Here is a 15,630-nt window from a genome sequence, read left to right as displayed (position 1 = left end):
TTATGACATTTAGTTTATAGTTTAGACAGCAACGTTGACATCTACAGTATATTCAACTGCATCCACTACATAATCTCAAACTTTATTTGTTGGTAACTCTCCAAAAAGGCTACCATTAACACATTTCTTAATGAAAAGGAAACATGCATCACAATAATACTTCAGTGTAACCTGTACCTATGTGGAGTGCAAATATGTCTTGCCATTACACTACCCAACAGCCCTACGTCTGCTAACACTACAGAATGCATAATTCCTACGGGCAATGCACTAGTTTTGTATAGCCTAATCTTTATTTTCAAATACTCAATATTCTTTATTTCTATTTTGATGGGAATAGGCAGGTGAAACAATGACATTCTCATGATGTGCTATACACAGAAACATCGTTTGGATTTCTTCTACATAATATACAACCATCTAGCTAGAAGCTACCATATAAGCCAATGGAGTGGTGGCATAAGCGCTAAATGTGCCATCAAACTACTGTTTGAAAGCTTCAGTCAAGACCTAAATACTCTGCATTGGTCGCGTAGCACATTTCCGATCAAACCGAGTCATTATAAACATATAAAAAGTTGTGTAGATAGCTTTATTCATGTAAAATATTCCTCGCTTCAAGTAGCCATGTTTTTTTTTTTTAATTCCCCTTTCTTCCAAACGACGGTCGAACGACGCCCCTGGTGGATTAAATCGCTAAGTGTGAAGTTACTACTGGTCCTGACCACACGTAGAATTCTTCTCAGCGAAAGATACACTTAAGCTAAGTGTGGCGTTGGGAAACCCGTCTGCAACGTAGGAATCCTCTTACGAGCGATTTCAAGTGCTTTTTAGGCTAAGTGCGCGTTCGGGAAACGAGGCCCATATGTGTTTCCACAGGGTGTCATGTTAGAATCTCCGTGTCATACGTGTGCTTGTTGATTTGAATGTGATTACGCTAAATAAGAAACGGTAATTTTCCCCGACAGTGTACAATGTGCCAGAGACCTGTGGCCTACTGATTTACTTATAAAACGAGACTACATACACACCCTGGGTTTGAAGAAGTCAGCATTAAAACGAAACATTTGTTTTAGGGCATCGTTTCATGCAGTTGTAATAGTCACTACTGTTTTATAAAATCAACATGTGCGCGCAGGATGTCACTCCATCAGTTTCTCATCATAACCTGCAAAAGGAGTCATTCCAATGAATTCCTCAAACATGCATTGCTTCTAAGAAAGGGACGTTCTCTTGTAATGGATTTGGATGACAGAAAATGGTCTGATGGTGTTTGTCAAGGGAGGGCCTAGGGATGCTCTCCTTCTGATTTTTAATATGGTGACCCGTGGTGGAATCGCGACAGCTGCGTGTGGTATCCATCTGCGTTCGTTTTTCCCTCGCCACTTCCTTCTCAGTGCAGCGATGGGAATCTATCGACGCCTTTGTGTCTGTGTACAGCCAATGGGTTTGAACTCTGTAGGAGAGACACTTTTAACTGCCTGTACTGGAATGGCAAGTCTTGACGCCTCAGAACGCTCCTGAAAGCTGAGCTCTACAATCAAGGAGGTGGCTTCCCATGAAAGCCAGTCAATAGTCGTTACGGCGACTGACCACAAAATCCCAAACTCTTGGAAGAAATATGAATGCGTTTTTAGGAGCGAACTCTCAAGTATAATTAACACGTGTCGCCATTTCCAGTGACACGAGCGGAGCACACACGCTCGAACACACACATTTCAGCTCGAATCGCAAACCACCAGTGTTAATTGCATTAATAATTCTATAATAAAGTCATTGGGCTACACATTTGAAAGCGTCAAGTAAATTCTTATGCAAATTAATGAAACCCAGGCCACTTCATTGCATTTGTTTTATTTCCAAAGGATATGGATATCATAAGATAGTTATACAATTACAATCATTTGTGTTTTGTACGACCATTTCCTGGTGATTTGCAAGTAAACATGTTTATTGCAGTAATGTAAAAAATAAAATGGTGAGTTATTCTTAATAAATAATGTTAGTCATTGTACGGTTGTTTCATGTTAGGTGAAACCTCTGTTTCTCGTCATTGGGTGCGTATTACATTTGAATGATTTCAGAGAGTCACTCATGTGCGCCTTTTGGACAACTTCAATCAAACACTTGCTCTCTAAACCCGACCTATTAATTGTACCTGAAGGTTAATCATTAGTATACTGACAGCTGGATTATTCCTGAAGTGTATAGTGTGTTTTTTCCCCTCCTAAATGCCTCGTCAATTTGAGTTAGAATTACCATTATACTTTTACACTCAGATTAATATATTGAAATAACAAGTCATCCAATACATATTAAGCTTTTTCGAATATCTTTTTCATCATTATTTGCGAGCTTTTTAGTGTGTTTGGTGGTAGGCACAATGACATGTCAACTATATGAATTAACTTATTTATATACCAGGATTTAATGATATTTGGTTCCATTTCAGTTCTGCACTGTATAACTAAAAACAAATAATGTTTTCCATTTCTCAGAGTGACGGCATCTGACATACCTGTAGCAAAAATACCTCTGTTATTTAAACGGTCGCGTATTGATTTCATATTCAGTAAATAAAATGATTTGAAGACTGTGTATACATTTGCAAAGGGCCATTCTGTCCTCAGTCTAAAAGTAAGACGGTAATTTGGTCTGCTGCACCTCTTCAACACATAAGCTTGAGCTGAAAAAACCTGTCTGACATGCCTGCAGGACACCGATCTTCCATCTTATGTTTAAATGTGTAGTTTAACGATAATAAAACTGTCAGTTTGGTGATTACGCGCAGGGAAAACTAATATATCAGATGCAGACGGAGGAAACAATAGTAACGGAGTTCAACAAGGAATGACTAGATCAGGTTGCCATCTTGCGCGTGTAGGAGGTCTTATTCACGACAGTCCATATAATGAATTTCAATAAGCTAACCCTGAAATGCACATGTGCTGATCATGTTCTTGTCCCACCTCAGCAAAAGTCTATAATATAAAAATATGTCATTTGTATCATACAATACCTGTTTGTCTTACCTGTCCCGACGTGACAGTGTCCTTCAGAAAGAAAGTGATAACATATATTTGCAGTTCTATGCAGCTTTAAATCCAAAATTATGAGTCCAGTTGTATGGTGGCTGTCTCTCTGTTTCTCTTCACTCATGAAAAATGGTTATCCCAACCCGTTTGTGCACCTTTAAATCCCGCAAAGTAAATAGCAGTCCTGGCAATAATAGCAAGGTACCAAGTTCTTGTTACAGAAAGGCAGAAAATTGAAACTAAACGCTGCATTTAGACAACCATTTTTGATAAGAGGATAATTAAGGCGACACTGGCGTATAATTAGCGGATAATTTATGCTATATCCACTTTTATTCCACCTCCCCAAAATAAACCCAGTCCATAATCATTACAGGCGAATTGTTCTTAATTTTACAGCTGCAATTTGAATAAAGTGTCGCATTTAATCAAAGGCTCGGATATAGCTGATTGCGGTCATAATTACTTTTTTATCATCATTCTAAAGTAAATGAATGTCACGTCCCGGTGAAAGATGTTGACAATTAAATAGAAAAAGTACTGAAATGGAAATGAAGACACATAGTCTATTCCGGGCATATTTGCATCAGTGGTTTATTTTGTGAGTGAGATTTGCCAAACCACTAACTACACGTATGATTTACATATATGTGAGACAGTAACAAGCTCGTTTTCTGGGGGGGAAGAAGATGCTGTCAGTGTATCTGGACATCCCTGCACCCAAACCGCAGAGCATAGCCGTAGGCTCACCCTGCTTGTAATATCGCTGTGGCATACTGGGGGTTAAATAACAGGAATGATGTTTCCCAAAACATGCAATTTTAGCGAGTTTGTTTTCATGTAAGGATTGCATGTAGCGTAAACCCTGTAATGAGTTTCTTTCATTGCAGTTGAAGCTCCGAGAACGTACTTTGTGGGAATGTAACAACGTGCTCATCTTGTCTGGAAATGCGAATATCTGTTAGTCTAAAGTCGTACTCTGTCAAAAAATCAAGGATATCCTACCATCATTATTTCTCATATGGCTACGTTGTGGCTACGGTGGGAGCTGTTAAGGTAGGTTAACTCACTGTGAAGTCTCCGCGAAGCTGAGAGCTGATGACGTTGGGTTGAATGACCAATGGGAAGGCGCTGCCCTTTGGAGACAAACCATTTTATGTGTAGTGTCTGCATCAAGTCTGCAAGCCAGAACTCAAATTTAACAGAATCCACCTTAAAATCTCTGCCTTTACTCATGCTCACCTTCCGCTACACTGAGCGAGTATTTGCGAAAGAAAAAAATCACGAAGAAAACTTGGAGTTAATAGGGTAATATCGCCTTGGAGAGAAGGACACTACGAGAGAACCATTTGGAATTGAGGGACTAGGAGGGGGGCGAGTGAGTGCTCTCAAAGCAGAAAATTTGATGATGACCATGACTACGATGGCTGACGGGCTGGAAGCTCAGGACTCGTCCAAGTCTGCTTTCATGGAGTTTGGTCAACAGTCGCACTCACAACAGAGTTCCCCGTCAATGGCTGCCAGTCACTATCCGCTCCACTGTCTCCACTCCGGGTCCCACGCTCATCACCAACACGACAATTCGCCGTACTCCGCCACGAATTCGTACAACAGGTCCCTACCTTACTCGTACGTGAGTCATGCTCACCACAGCCCATACCTTCCGTCGTACCACAGTAACAGCACCGGCGGTCAAACAAGGTTAGATGCTACAGGTAAGAGAATATTTTAGTTTTACCCATTGTTGGCCAGTACAAATTAGGTTACGCAAGATTACTTACCATTGTTTTAGTTGGGAAAAAGGCAGAAGTGTGACCAAACTGTATAGGCTACGGAAAAATATTTACCCCTGTGAAGGGTTAGATAATCATAGAAGGTTGAAATCGTTAAAATGTGTGTTGCGCTTGGAATGTAAGCCATTATATCTGCGAGCTCCACTGCTCGTCTTTGTCTCCTCTTGCTCCAGAGTGCTCCCCGTAATTCGCCACACTCAACGTCTAATGACAGCCTTGGAATGACCAAGAATTATTTGCGGAATTATAATGCTGGCGATTTCCCAACCCCTTTCCAATGTGTTATTAGCACCATTAGCCTTAATTTCAACCACTGAAGACAATGACAGTGAAAATGTGTGATTTCATTATGTTTTTTTACTGTCATGGACCTCGACACAAATGGCAGATTGTTTAAGATATCTTTGATGTGCTATTTCAATGTGGTCCTTGATTTTTGCATGTGATTTCCTTATCCTTAAAATGATTGTCATTAAAATCATGTGTTTTCCAGAACAGCAGAAAACAACAGTGATCGAAAATGGAGAAATTCGATTCAACGGGAAGGGCAAAAAAATACGAAAACCCCGGACCATTTATTCCAGCCTTCAACTCCAAGCGTTAAATCACCGTTTCCAGCAAACACAGTATCTTGCACTACCGGAGAGGGCTGAGCTGGCAGCTTCGCTTGGTTTAACACAAACGCAGGTAAGTGGAAAAAAAAGTAACGCTCAAATATTACAAATATTATTATTATTTATATTGTTAATAATAATAAAAAAACGACTTATACTACTACTAATAATAATAATGGTGGTGATGATTATAATAATTATAATAAAAACGATGATTATGATGATGATTATATTTACATTTTGTCAAATTTCAGTTATCTAACTTGATAGTATTCTACTGCGTATGAGCTATTGCTCGGTGAAATTAGTCAACTAGCTTTAGGTCAAGTGTGAAATTATTTTAGTTTGAAATATATCTGACTTTTGTCTATAACCTTTTCCTATGTCTTGTTGTGCTTTTGCCACAGGTCAAAATCTGGTTTCAGAACAAGAGGTCGAAATTCAAGAAGATTTTAAAATCAGGAGGGAGCCTGCACGAGAGTGACCTACTGCCCGGGTCCATCGCCCTGTCTCCACGCTCTCCGGCAATCCCCCCAATATGGGACGTCTCGGCTTCGACAAAAGGAATGAACATGACGCCCAACGGCTACATGCCCGGCTACTCTTCCTGGTACTCGACACAGCATCAAGAATCAATGCAGAGATAGGCTGCCCGTGTCGACTAGGCCCGAGGCCTCCCCGAAGAGATTCTAATTCTAATCTACCTGCACAATGACATCCTCAAGCCTCAAGAGAAAGACTCCGTCCAGCTGAAGGAGTGTTTAAACAAATATATTGAAGGATGACAGAAGACTGTCCTTTTCAATATAGGTCGAGTGGCAAAGGAACTAACCATTTTAGCATTTGCTGTTCAGTTGGATTGCATCTAATATGCTTTCATTCTTGTCATAAACAGACATTTTCAGAAACCAAATATATCACCAAATATCACGTTTTTGGAACAGGACTTAATGCAGGTTACACTACGCCATGAGTCTCACCTGAACATGAATGAACTCAAACTGCTGTCTCTGCATCACTAATGGTTGTTTTTGGAAAATGCAAAAGAAAGCAATCTGTGTATATAATGTCTAACTTTTGTTGTACATATACTTTTTATGTTTTGTCTTTCGTAAATGGAGTAAACCATGGCTTCAAATAATGCATCTTTCGTCTCTGAATGTGAATTAGGCCAATATGCCTTCCATTAAATAGCTGCATTGTGTGTTGAAACATGCAGACAGTTAAAAAGGTTTATCTTGTGTTTCCAGCAATATGCTAAAATTCCATACACGCATGAAACTAAACAACTTCCTGACTATAAATTCAGGTAAAACACAGACAACCAATATATCCGATATAATCAATATAGTCTAAACAGAGAAAACAAGCCTCAAGAAATAAACTTACCCTCACAATTTCTATTTCTTCAGTATCTCCTACTAGAAAAGCTATAGTTGTCCATCTGGTCAGTCTTTGCTTCAATGATTAGAGCATTATTGACTAAATGTTTTTCTCCCTCTCTTGCCGTCCCTATATGAATGCCATTCTCCAAAAGGATTGATCCTGAACAAAACATCCAGCTGCAGTCTCGTTCAATATGAAGGAGATATTTGGGACAATTTATGGGTTTTATCCAAGAGAGGGTTTTTTCCATTCTCATAAACGCAGACATAATTAGGGTAATTTTTGATGTAGCCTGCTGATTACAGCGTTTTTACCGTCAAAGATAATTACCTGTAATTTTCTACCACTTTTAATACTAAAAGCCATCTTTATTTGGATTTGAGGTAGCAGAGACGAAACAAAAGACAAAATGATTCGGTTATTCATGAACAAATTGCAGAGGGGAGTGGATATTATGTGAAATTACAATGCTGTAAAAAAAGAATAAGAAAGACCCTGCAGCTGTCATGTCGGAGATGCTCTGGTCATACAAGATACAAGCGTATTTTCTCCAAAATATAGTTTTGAAAGAAACGATCATATAACCTGACTGTTGTTTTAAAAATGTTATTTTTTTTATGCATATCTATCACTGTAATGACGCTTATCATTTAATATGAGAGGCCTTTAAAAAACAGTTGAGCCTCCCAAATAGTATTTAATGGAATATGGTATTGTAAATGAGCCCACTTAAATGAAGACATGGGAAATAAAGGAGGTTGAGAACGAAGGATACATGCATGCACGCCTGCCTGCCTGCATATTCTTATGCTCACACACCTTTCTCTCCTTTTCTCCCCCTCTTTCTCTCTGATTTTGTACACTACGCTTCTATGAGTGTGTGTGTGTGTGTGTTTGTGTGCATGCGTGTGTGTGTGTGTGTGTGTGTGTGTGTGTGTGTGTGTGTGTGTGTGTGTGTGTGTGTGTGTGTGTGTGTGTGTGTGAGCGAGAGCGAGAGAGAGAGACGGAGAGGAGATGGGGGAGGGAGCAATCTTGTCAGGGCACACTTTCTTTGATCTAAGCTTCCCTGTGAATTTAGTACATACAGCGTTGGTGGGCAGTTTTGGGATACGTTGCATATCGTCCCCTTTGCATATTGCTATTGTATTGGTAGGCTACCTTACAAGGTTGTAACTATTGGTCTTAATGTAGCAAGTAGGCACAGAACATCAAATAAAGACGAAGGCGAATGCAACTAATCATATCTAAAGCGACCCAAATAATCTTTCTGACGACGGCTGTATATTTAAAGAAATTAATACGAAATGGAAGATTGCAGACAAGTGAGACAGATAGGACAAGAACACGTGCATAGAATGATATGTATCACACGCATAGAGACTGCTATACAACACTATCTGAAGCCCACGGATAGACAGACAGTGTAAGTTGCTTACCTGACTTAGTTCCTTTTTGAGCGTTGGTCGATGTCGAAAAGGCTCTGAATATCGGTACAGCGCAGTGAATATGAACAGTGCTGTGTACCGCTTGTGGTTGAGTAAGCAAATCCAGGTGTGAAACTGTTTGCACACCCCAGCACCTCTTATATAGTGGCTGCAAAATTAGCTGTTATTACTGTCACTGTTTAGTGATGGTGAGCTGAAAAAAAGCCTTCTGCAATCAAGAACCAGGCGCATCTTTGCAAATTATAGATAATTGTAAATGTCCAGATTATGATAATGGAAGCCTAATCCTGGTGGAAGTATAATTATTGTTGAGTGTTACAGTTGAAGCTGTCCAGTAAAGCTAACTGCCATTATTTAGACTCGATTATCAGAGCGGCTCGAGTGGAAAATGTTCAGTTGGAATTTAACAAGGCTCTCGATATAATGGCATAAGATGATTTTTGTGTGTGTGTGCGTGTCTGTGTGTGTGTGTGTGTACTGGCTTCTCGGAATTGCGCCATAAACAGGATGATGATCCAGCTAAATAGGGGAGGCCTCATATCCTCGACGTCATTGGTGATGCCCCCTGGTTGCAGAGAGTACAAAATAGATGTGTTATCAACTAAATCATTTGAATAGCCATTGCTATGTTATGGCTAGACCTGCTTAGCTTATAGGGCCTGTCAATAGCCTCATCTCAAGATTGGCAGGACCAGTGCATATAAGGCATGTGGACGTTTATGTGTGAGTGTGTGTATGCAAGGGGATAACCTATTTGCATTTATTATTTTCCATTCAAACATATGTTTTTAAAAAGACCTACTTCCTCTTCGAGGGATGTAAGACAACAATAGCAAGGGAATCGGTAAGCTATTCCACATTCTCACAGTATTGTATGACATTCCGCGTGCATTCATCCTAAGTGTTTTCCCGTGAGATAAATGGACATATCGTGTACACATTCAGCATTCCTTAAACACTTTAACAATGCGTAATTCTCGCACTAAACTGTCAGTCTTCACTGAAACCCCCACCCTACATTTAAGACATTGGGGGTTATCCTTTTTATTCCACCTATACTGACAAGGGCTTGTATAGCTGCTTCTGGAGTGGGACGTTACAGAGAAGGCCAGGGTTAACGACACACATGCAGTGACGACGTCCACGCTTCTAATGAGATGTTCAAATGTACCGAGAAGATGTGTGCGAGGGGGCTGTGGCCGGGAGTGGCAGAGCGCTGGAGCCGGCTTGCCCCCACAGGAATGCGGATAGCCTCAGATCTCCGTGCCGCCCCTTCGCCTCCTCGCTGCCATTCAAAGCAGTTAATTGTAAGGGACACAAAGACAGAGCAAGGCTGCAGACTGTCTTCCAGACCAACAACCATATTTTATCGAAAGGAAACTGAAATCCAGATGTTGTTCAACAAGCTTAACAGAAACATAAAGGAGAACTGGGCGATAAGATTCTGCTACAAATCATCTTAATATTGATGACAGTAGTCTTTGAGTCGACTGGCATTATTCAAGGTGGCGTTTTCAATAAAAATAAAAGAATCGTAGGCCATATATGGGCTCTTTTTGGGATGTGTTCATTGGAGCCTACATTTGTTCAGTTGGGTAAGGCTGAGTCTTAGTCTTTACAGCAGTCCCCCGATATTACAATAACATTTCAATTTTAAATGACCCAGATCATTGTAAATTGAGAAAATATCAAATACAACTTTTAAATTAGACTTCGTAATTTGCATATTATGTTATTGATATAATGCATATTGTGTTGTTGATACAATTATTTCGAGATGACGCAAGATGGAGATCTTAAGATTTTTGTGTCAAAGACAAATATAAAAATATAGGCTAGTATCATAAGTCAACTGTTTATTTTTCTGTGTAGTCCTTGCAATAGGCCTATACAATTCCATTGCCATCTTGGCTACTGAAAAATTATACAAGAAATGTTAAGTTAGCGTTGAGTTCAAAATTCAAGGCACCAAAGTGTTTGGGTCTCCAATGTCCATTTAAAACATTTAATAATTCTTCCAAATGCAATAAATTACATGCACACATTTACACATTTTACACGTTCTTCTATGACTGTCATATTAATACATTGCATATTCCTCAAAAAAGAATTTACACACCAGTCCGATACAACACAAATATTTGTGGGTTTTTCAGTACAATGTTCCTGATCCAAGAACGAGCGAGTGCTGTAATGAGTTGGGCGCCTGGAGGTGTGAACTCATATTACTGGCGCTGGTATACCAAGAGCCAGAGTTCTCCAAAAAAGTAGAAGACACCGTGTTGATGTTTTGCTGATTCTGGTGGTTGTGAGGCCTCGGGGGACCTTGCGAGTCCCAGACTACGGGGGATTGGGGGGAATTGCAAGCCATCGGATCGCTGGAACTCGGACTGTGCTCCGTTGGAAGCTCTCCGTTCTTCATGATCTTCTTCAGCTTGGATCGCCTGTTCTGAAACCATATTTTTACCTGAGGGAAAAGTGTCAGCGCAATTAGATATGGTTCTGACATGAAAGAACAACACACGTGTTCAAATATGTGATTAAATATTAATGGATTTGATGAAATACGCTACATCAGTGAATGTTTTAAGCTCTCAGTTATGTCGTCTATTCTGGTCTGATTTGATCGTTTAAATAGGGCTATATTAATGAAATGAATGTATCAGTATTTATCACAAACAGAGAGGTAGGATAAATGCTTTACCTGTGTCTGTGTGAGACCTAACGACGCTGCCAGCTCCGCTCTCTCGGGAAGGGCGAGGTACTGAGTGTTCTGAAACCGCCGCTGTAGGGCGGCGAGCTGAAAACTGGAGTAGATGGTTCGTGGCTTCCGGACTTTCTTGGGTTTTCCATTTACCATTCTTACTTCGGGCTCTGCTTCCTCTTTTCCTGGAATTGAGAAAAAAAGTTCTATTTAATATATTGAAAGTCTAATAATATTGGCACAATGCCCACTTAATCATAAAACAGCATGATATTGTAACAAAAAAGAGTCTACAACGTCGACGAGAAATAAAATGGAAATGTTGGAGGGACATTAACAGAAAATAGGGGACTCTGATTTGGTGGAATACAAGAGCATTTGGTTCATGTTGCTGCCGAGCGAATTTCACGGTAGGATATGTCCAACACGAAGACACTTTGTCTTCAGGGGCCTGGATACTATAATACTAGATTACAGCACCTGGGCCCAGTAGGCTATTTCTCAAGACGCAAAGAATAACATTTCCAAAATGAACTGTAAAGTTGAGTGTTTTGGAATATCTGAGCCCCCTCCCTCCGATTTTTTTCTACTAACAGTACAAAGAACCGATGTAACAATAATAACAACAACAACAACAGTAAGAAGAACAACAATAATAGTAATAATGACAACAACAACAATAATACCAATAACCATTGTTTTAATAACTTACCTTGTGGACTGGGTTGTGACTGAACTCTGCTATACGCTCCGGCATATTGATGATACGCAGCGCTGGTGTAAGAGCTGTAATCGGGGTAAGACTTTGTAGGGTAATTTCCAGCCGATCCGTTAACACTGTGGTACTGGTACTGATAGGCGTTAAGGGGTTTTCCATAAGAGGTTGAGTTGGGCGAGCAATAGCCATGGTGAACTCCACCGGCTGGACTGTAGTAGCCAGAGTCCGTGGCCGTCGATTCGGGTAGTGTTGGAGATTCCTGAGACGGGTGGTGCATGGTCGAAATCTGAAAAGGGTTTTGAAAATCTGCAGGTTTGATATTCGGAATCCTTCTGTCAAATACTCCAGTCATAATTCGAAGGGCGCAGATGTGGAGGCGACGAAAAGTGTCTGTCTTGCTCTAACCAGGGTCTAGACTCTATACTGATACTGTCATTGCGTGTGCAGGCGTCGACGGTCTCTCTTCAAGACTGCTGCAAGCCCCGCAGCAAAGACTTGGTTAAATCCTAAATTGCGCTCTTACGCGCTGTAGGGAGGACCTAGTTCCATTGGCCGAGGCGTGCAGACAGCAGATACACCCCAACTCGTTCTGCCAGTTTGCACAAGCAGTAATCATTGCTTGTCAGTATCTGCAGTGTGTTTACAAACAATATAGGCAACCCCTCTGATGGTTCTACTTGTAACCAGTCAATGTGGTGGATTACTAATCAATGAAAAAAATAATATTTTTGCCAAACATGAACAATAACCGTGAAACACACGTGTAAAAATAAACATTAATGAAGGCCTGCAATGTTTGTGATATTCTGTTGAAAAACATGTCGAGACTGCGTCATTTAACTCATTATTTAGGTGAACAACACACGTAAGCGGTCAAAGTTTGGGGCAGTAAGTCCCTAAATCTATTCACACTATTATATTCGAAAGTGGCAATTGTAATTGGTGTAATTGGTGTTATAGAATGAGAGCATCTTCGTGAACTGTTACAAGCACATTTTGTTTAATTCACCTGAATTTCGTATAATACTTTTTTTAATTAGCAGTTTTCGACTTCAGATAGCTCACAGGAGACGATGTGAGGCCATAGATATTTCAGTATTATCGTACACTCGGCAAAGCAATTTTAGAGAGTAATTCAAACATGCTTGTTGGAAATGGGTTTGATACATAGGTTACTAATTACAACCAATTCAGTGGAACAAAAGGTGAAATTTCTTTGGGGAGAGTGTCAAAAACGTGTCTGTGTCATCCCACATCAACACAGCATGAGCAGGAATCCTCTTGATGCTGCTTAGTACTGACAACCCGTGAGATGTTTAGAGGTCTATATATAAAAAGGTATTTCAATATCTAATGTTCTTTCACATCACCTCAACAATTGCATACCAGTATCCTATGTACACGCGCGCTCTTATTTTCAATTAACAGTAAAATAGCGCCGTCTGTTGGTAGAAGTTGTAAATTAAAAAAAATTGCATGACCTTTTCGGCGTCAATATGGGTCAAACAACTTGCCACGTCTAGTCTGTTATTTGCATTATATATAATAAATGTTACAGGTGGTAATTGGTAGGTGAAATAAAACTAAGGACTATAGTGTCACCATACTGGCTTAATACATTGTAGTCTAGCTCACCAAAACTGTGTGTTCAAAACAGAGCCTCAAGCACTGCTTTATGAACTGTAGTATATCTGTTCTGAAGTTTTGGAATTCGTTTTTAACTTCTTCTTGCAAGTTTTATTCAAACATGGGAAGATATCTAAAGATAAGCAGGCGCTTGGAATTTCAGCAAAAACCACCATAAAGAGAAGGAGATCCATTTATGAAATATATTCTACATTTGCTTACATCATTATTGTATTCAGGCCTACATAAGTTAATTACTCTTAATGCACATGGTGAGGAAAAAGGTTGGCTCTATTGCCCCTGGTTCAAAGCAGAAAAAATGCCCACTCTCAAATGTATATTAGTATAACACAAATCATATCAAGGCCCAGGCCTAGGGTTGATGGAGCAAACATAGCCAAAGATCACCATGTATGTGTGTGTTTGTGGTGGTTGTGAGTGCAAGGATCATATATAAACCTGCTAAGTTGAAATTGAATAATATCTTTAGCCAAACATAATCAAGAATGTGTACTGAGCCTAGTGTGTGTTGCTCAAAAAGGATCAAATCTGTGCAGAGCCATTGCAAAAGTATAATTTTAGTTTGTGAAAGTGACATACAGTGCCACTTGAAAGTATGTGAACCCCTTGAGGACTTAAGCGTTTTCTGTTGTTTTACCATGATTTTTCATTTTTTTATCACCAATTTTCCATAGATGAAATGTCAGGTTTATGTTTATCATTTGCATGTACTTGTTTAGAGGAAATTGTTTGAGAAGCTGAAAAACTACATGAAACATGGAATTAGTCCTTTTCAAAAGTAAGTGAACCCCCAGCTGAATTGATAAAGTCAAGCAGGTAACAGATTCAGTGAAACTTATTTGGGTGAATAATTAGTCAATTGAGCAAACCGATCATCTGAGACATCCTTAGGGAAAGGTTTGGGCCATACAGATTAAAAGAGAGAGGAAACCAACCAAACTACTGTAGTGCCAAGGGGTACCCACACAGATCAACAATGCCGAGAGGAAACGAGATATCCGAGAACATCAGGAAGAAGGTACTGACAGCCCATCAGTCTTGGGAAAGCTATAAGACCATCTCCAAAAGATTCCAGCTCCATCCATCCATCCAAGACAAATAATTTTGAAATGGAGGGTATTCAACATGACCGCATCTCTGCCTAGAAGTGGACGCCCATCAAGACCATCACCAAGAAGCACCAGAAGAAGAATAAATCAGATAAAAGTCAACCCACACATCACCTCTAAAGAGTTTCGGACCTCTCTGGCAGCATCTGGGGTAAATGTACATGGGTCTACAATCAGACGAAAATTGTTGGTTTTGATCGTGACAAAATGATTCTATCTCGGACTCATCTGTTTAAAGAAGGGACTTCCAGAAGGCCTTTGGTTTATCCAAGTGCTCTCGGGCAAAGTTGAAACGGGCAGTTTTGTTCTTTCTTGAGAGCAGAGGCTTCCTTCTAGCAACCCGATCATGAATGTCATGTCTATTCAATTTTCGTCTGATTGTAGACCCATGTACATTTACCCCAGATGCTGCCAGAGAGGTCTGAAACTCTTTAGAGGTGATGTGTGGGTTGACTTTTACCTGATTTATTCTTCTTCTGGTGCTTCTTGGTGATGGTCTTGATGGGCGTCCACTTCTAGGCAGAGATGCGGTCATGTTGAATGCCCTCCATTTCTAAATTATTTGTCTTGGATGGATGGATGGAGCTGGAATCTTTTGGAGATGGTCTTATAGCTTTCCCAAGACTGATGGGCTGTCAGAACCTTCTTCCTGATGTTCTCGGATATCTCGTTTCCTTTCGGCATTGTTGATCTGTTTGGGTACACCTTGGCACTACAGTAGTTTGGTTGGTTTCCTCCCTCTTTTAATCTGTGTTGCCCAAACCTTTCCCTAAGGATGTCTCAGATGATCGGTTTGCTTAATTGACTTATTAAGCACCCAAATAAGTTTCACTGAATCTGTTACCTGCTTGACTTTACAAATTCAGCTGGGGGTTCACTTACTTTTGAAATGGACTAATTCCATGTTTCATGTAGTCTTTTGGCTACTCAAACAATTCCCTCTAAAAAAAGTACATGCAAATGATAAACATAAACCTGACATTCCTTCTATGGAAAATTGGTGATGAAAAAAATGAAAAATCATGGTAAAACAACAGAAAACTCCTAAGTGGTCAAGGGGTTCACATACTTTAAAGTGGCACTGTACATCATTCTTTTGACATTTAATTTGTGGTGCACATCAGATACGAGCCTGATAATTTCCAAGTTAACCTTAAAAACCTAAAAAAAAATGTTTTA

The 15,630-nt window shown here is 39.9% G+C and overlaps 2 protein-coding genes across 2 annotated transcripts; one reads left to right on the top strand and one right to left on the bottom strand.

The window, feature by feature from the left end:
- Positions 1–4,440: 4,440 nt before the first annotated feature.
- Positions 4,441–6,089, top strand: dlx6a (distal-less homeobox 6a; the record flags this gene model as incomplete). Its single annotated transcript, XM_080836122.1, has 3 exons — positions 4,441–4,750; positions 5,322–5,515; positions 5,850–6,089. The coding sequence occupies 3 exons, from the start codon at positions 4,441–4,443 to the stop codon at positions 6,087–6,089; spliced, it is 744 nt and encodes a 247-aa protein (XP_080692248.1).
- Positions 6,090–10,425: 4,336 nt separating this feature from the next.
- dlx5a (distal-less homeobox 5a) lies at positions 10,426–12,047 on the bottom strand (the record flags this gene model as incomplete). Its single annotated transcript, XM_080837162.1, has 3 exons — positions 10,426–10,740; positions 10,978–11,162; positions 11,690–12,047. 3 exons carry the CDS (start codon positions 12,045–12,047, stop codon positions 10,426–10,428), a joined length of 858 nt encoding a protein of 285 aa, XP_080693288.1.
- Positions 12,048–15,630: the final 3,583 nt, after the last annotated feature.

Source organism: Sprattus sprattus (assembly GCF_963457725.1).
Source record: "Sprattus sprattus genome assembly, chromosome: 4".
NCBI classification, from domain to species: Eukaryota; Metazoa; Chordata; class Actinopteri; order Clupeiformes; family Clupeidae; genus Sprattus; species Sprattus sprattus.
The sequence above is the reverse complement of the archived record's forward strand: the minus strand, read 5'-3'. Positions and strand labels throughout refer to the sequence as shown.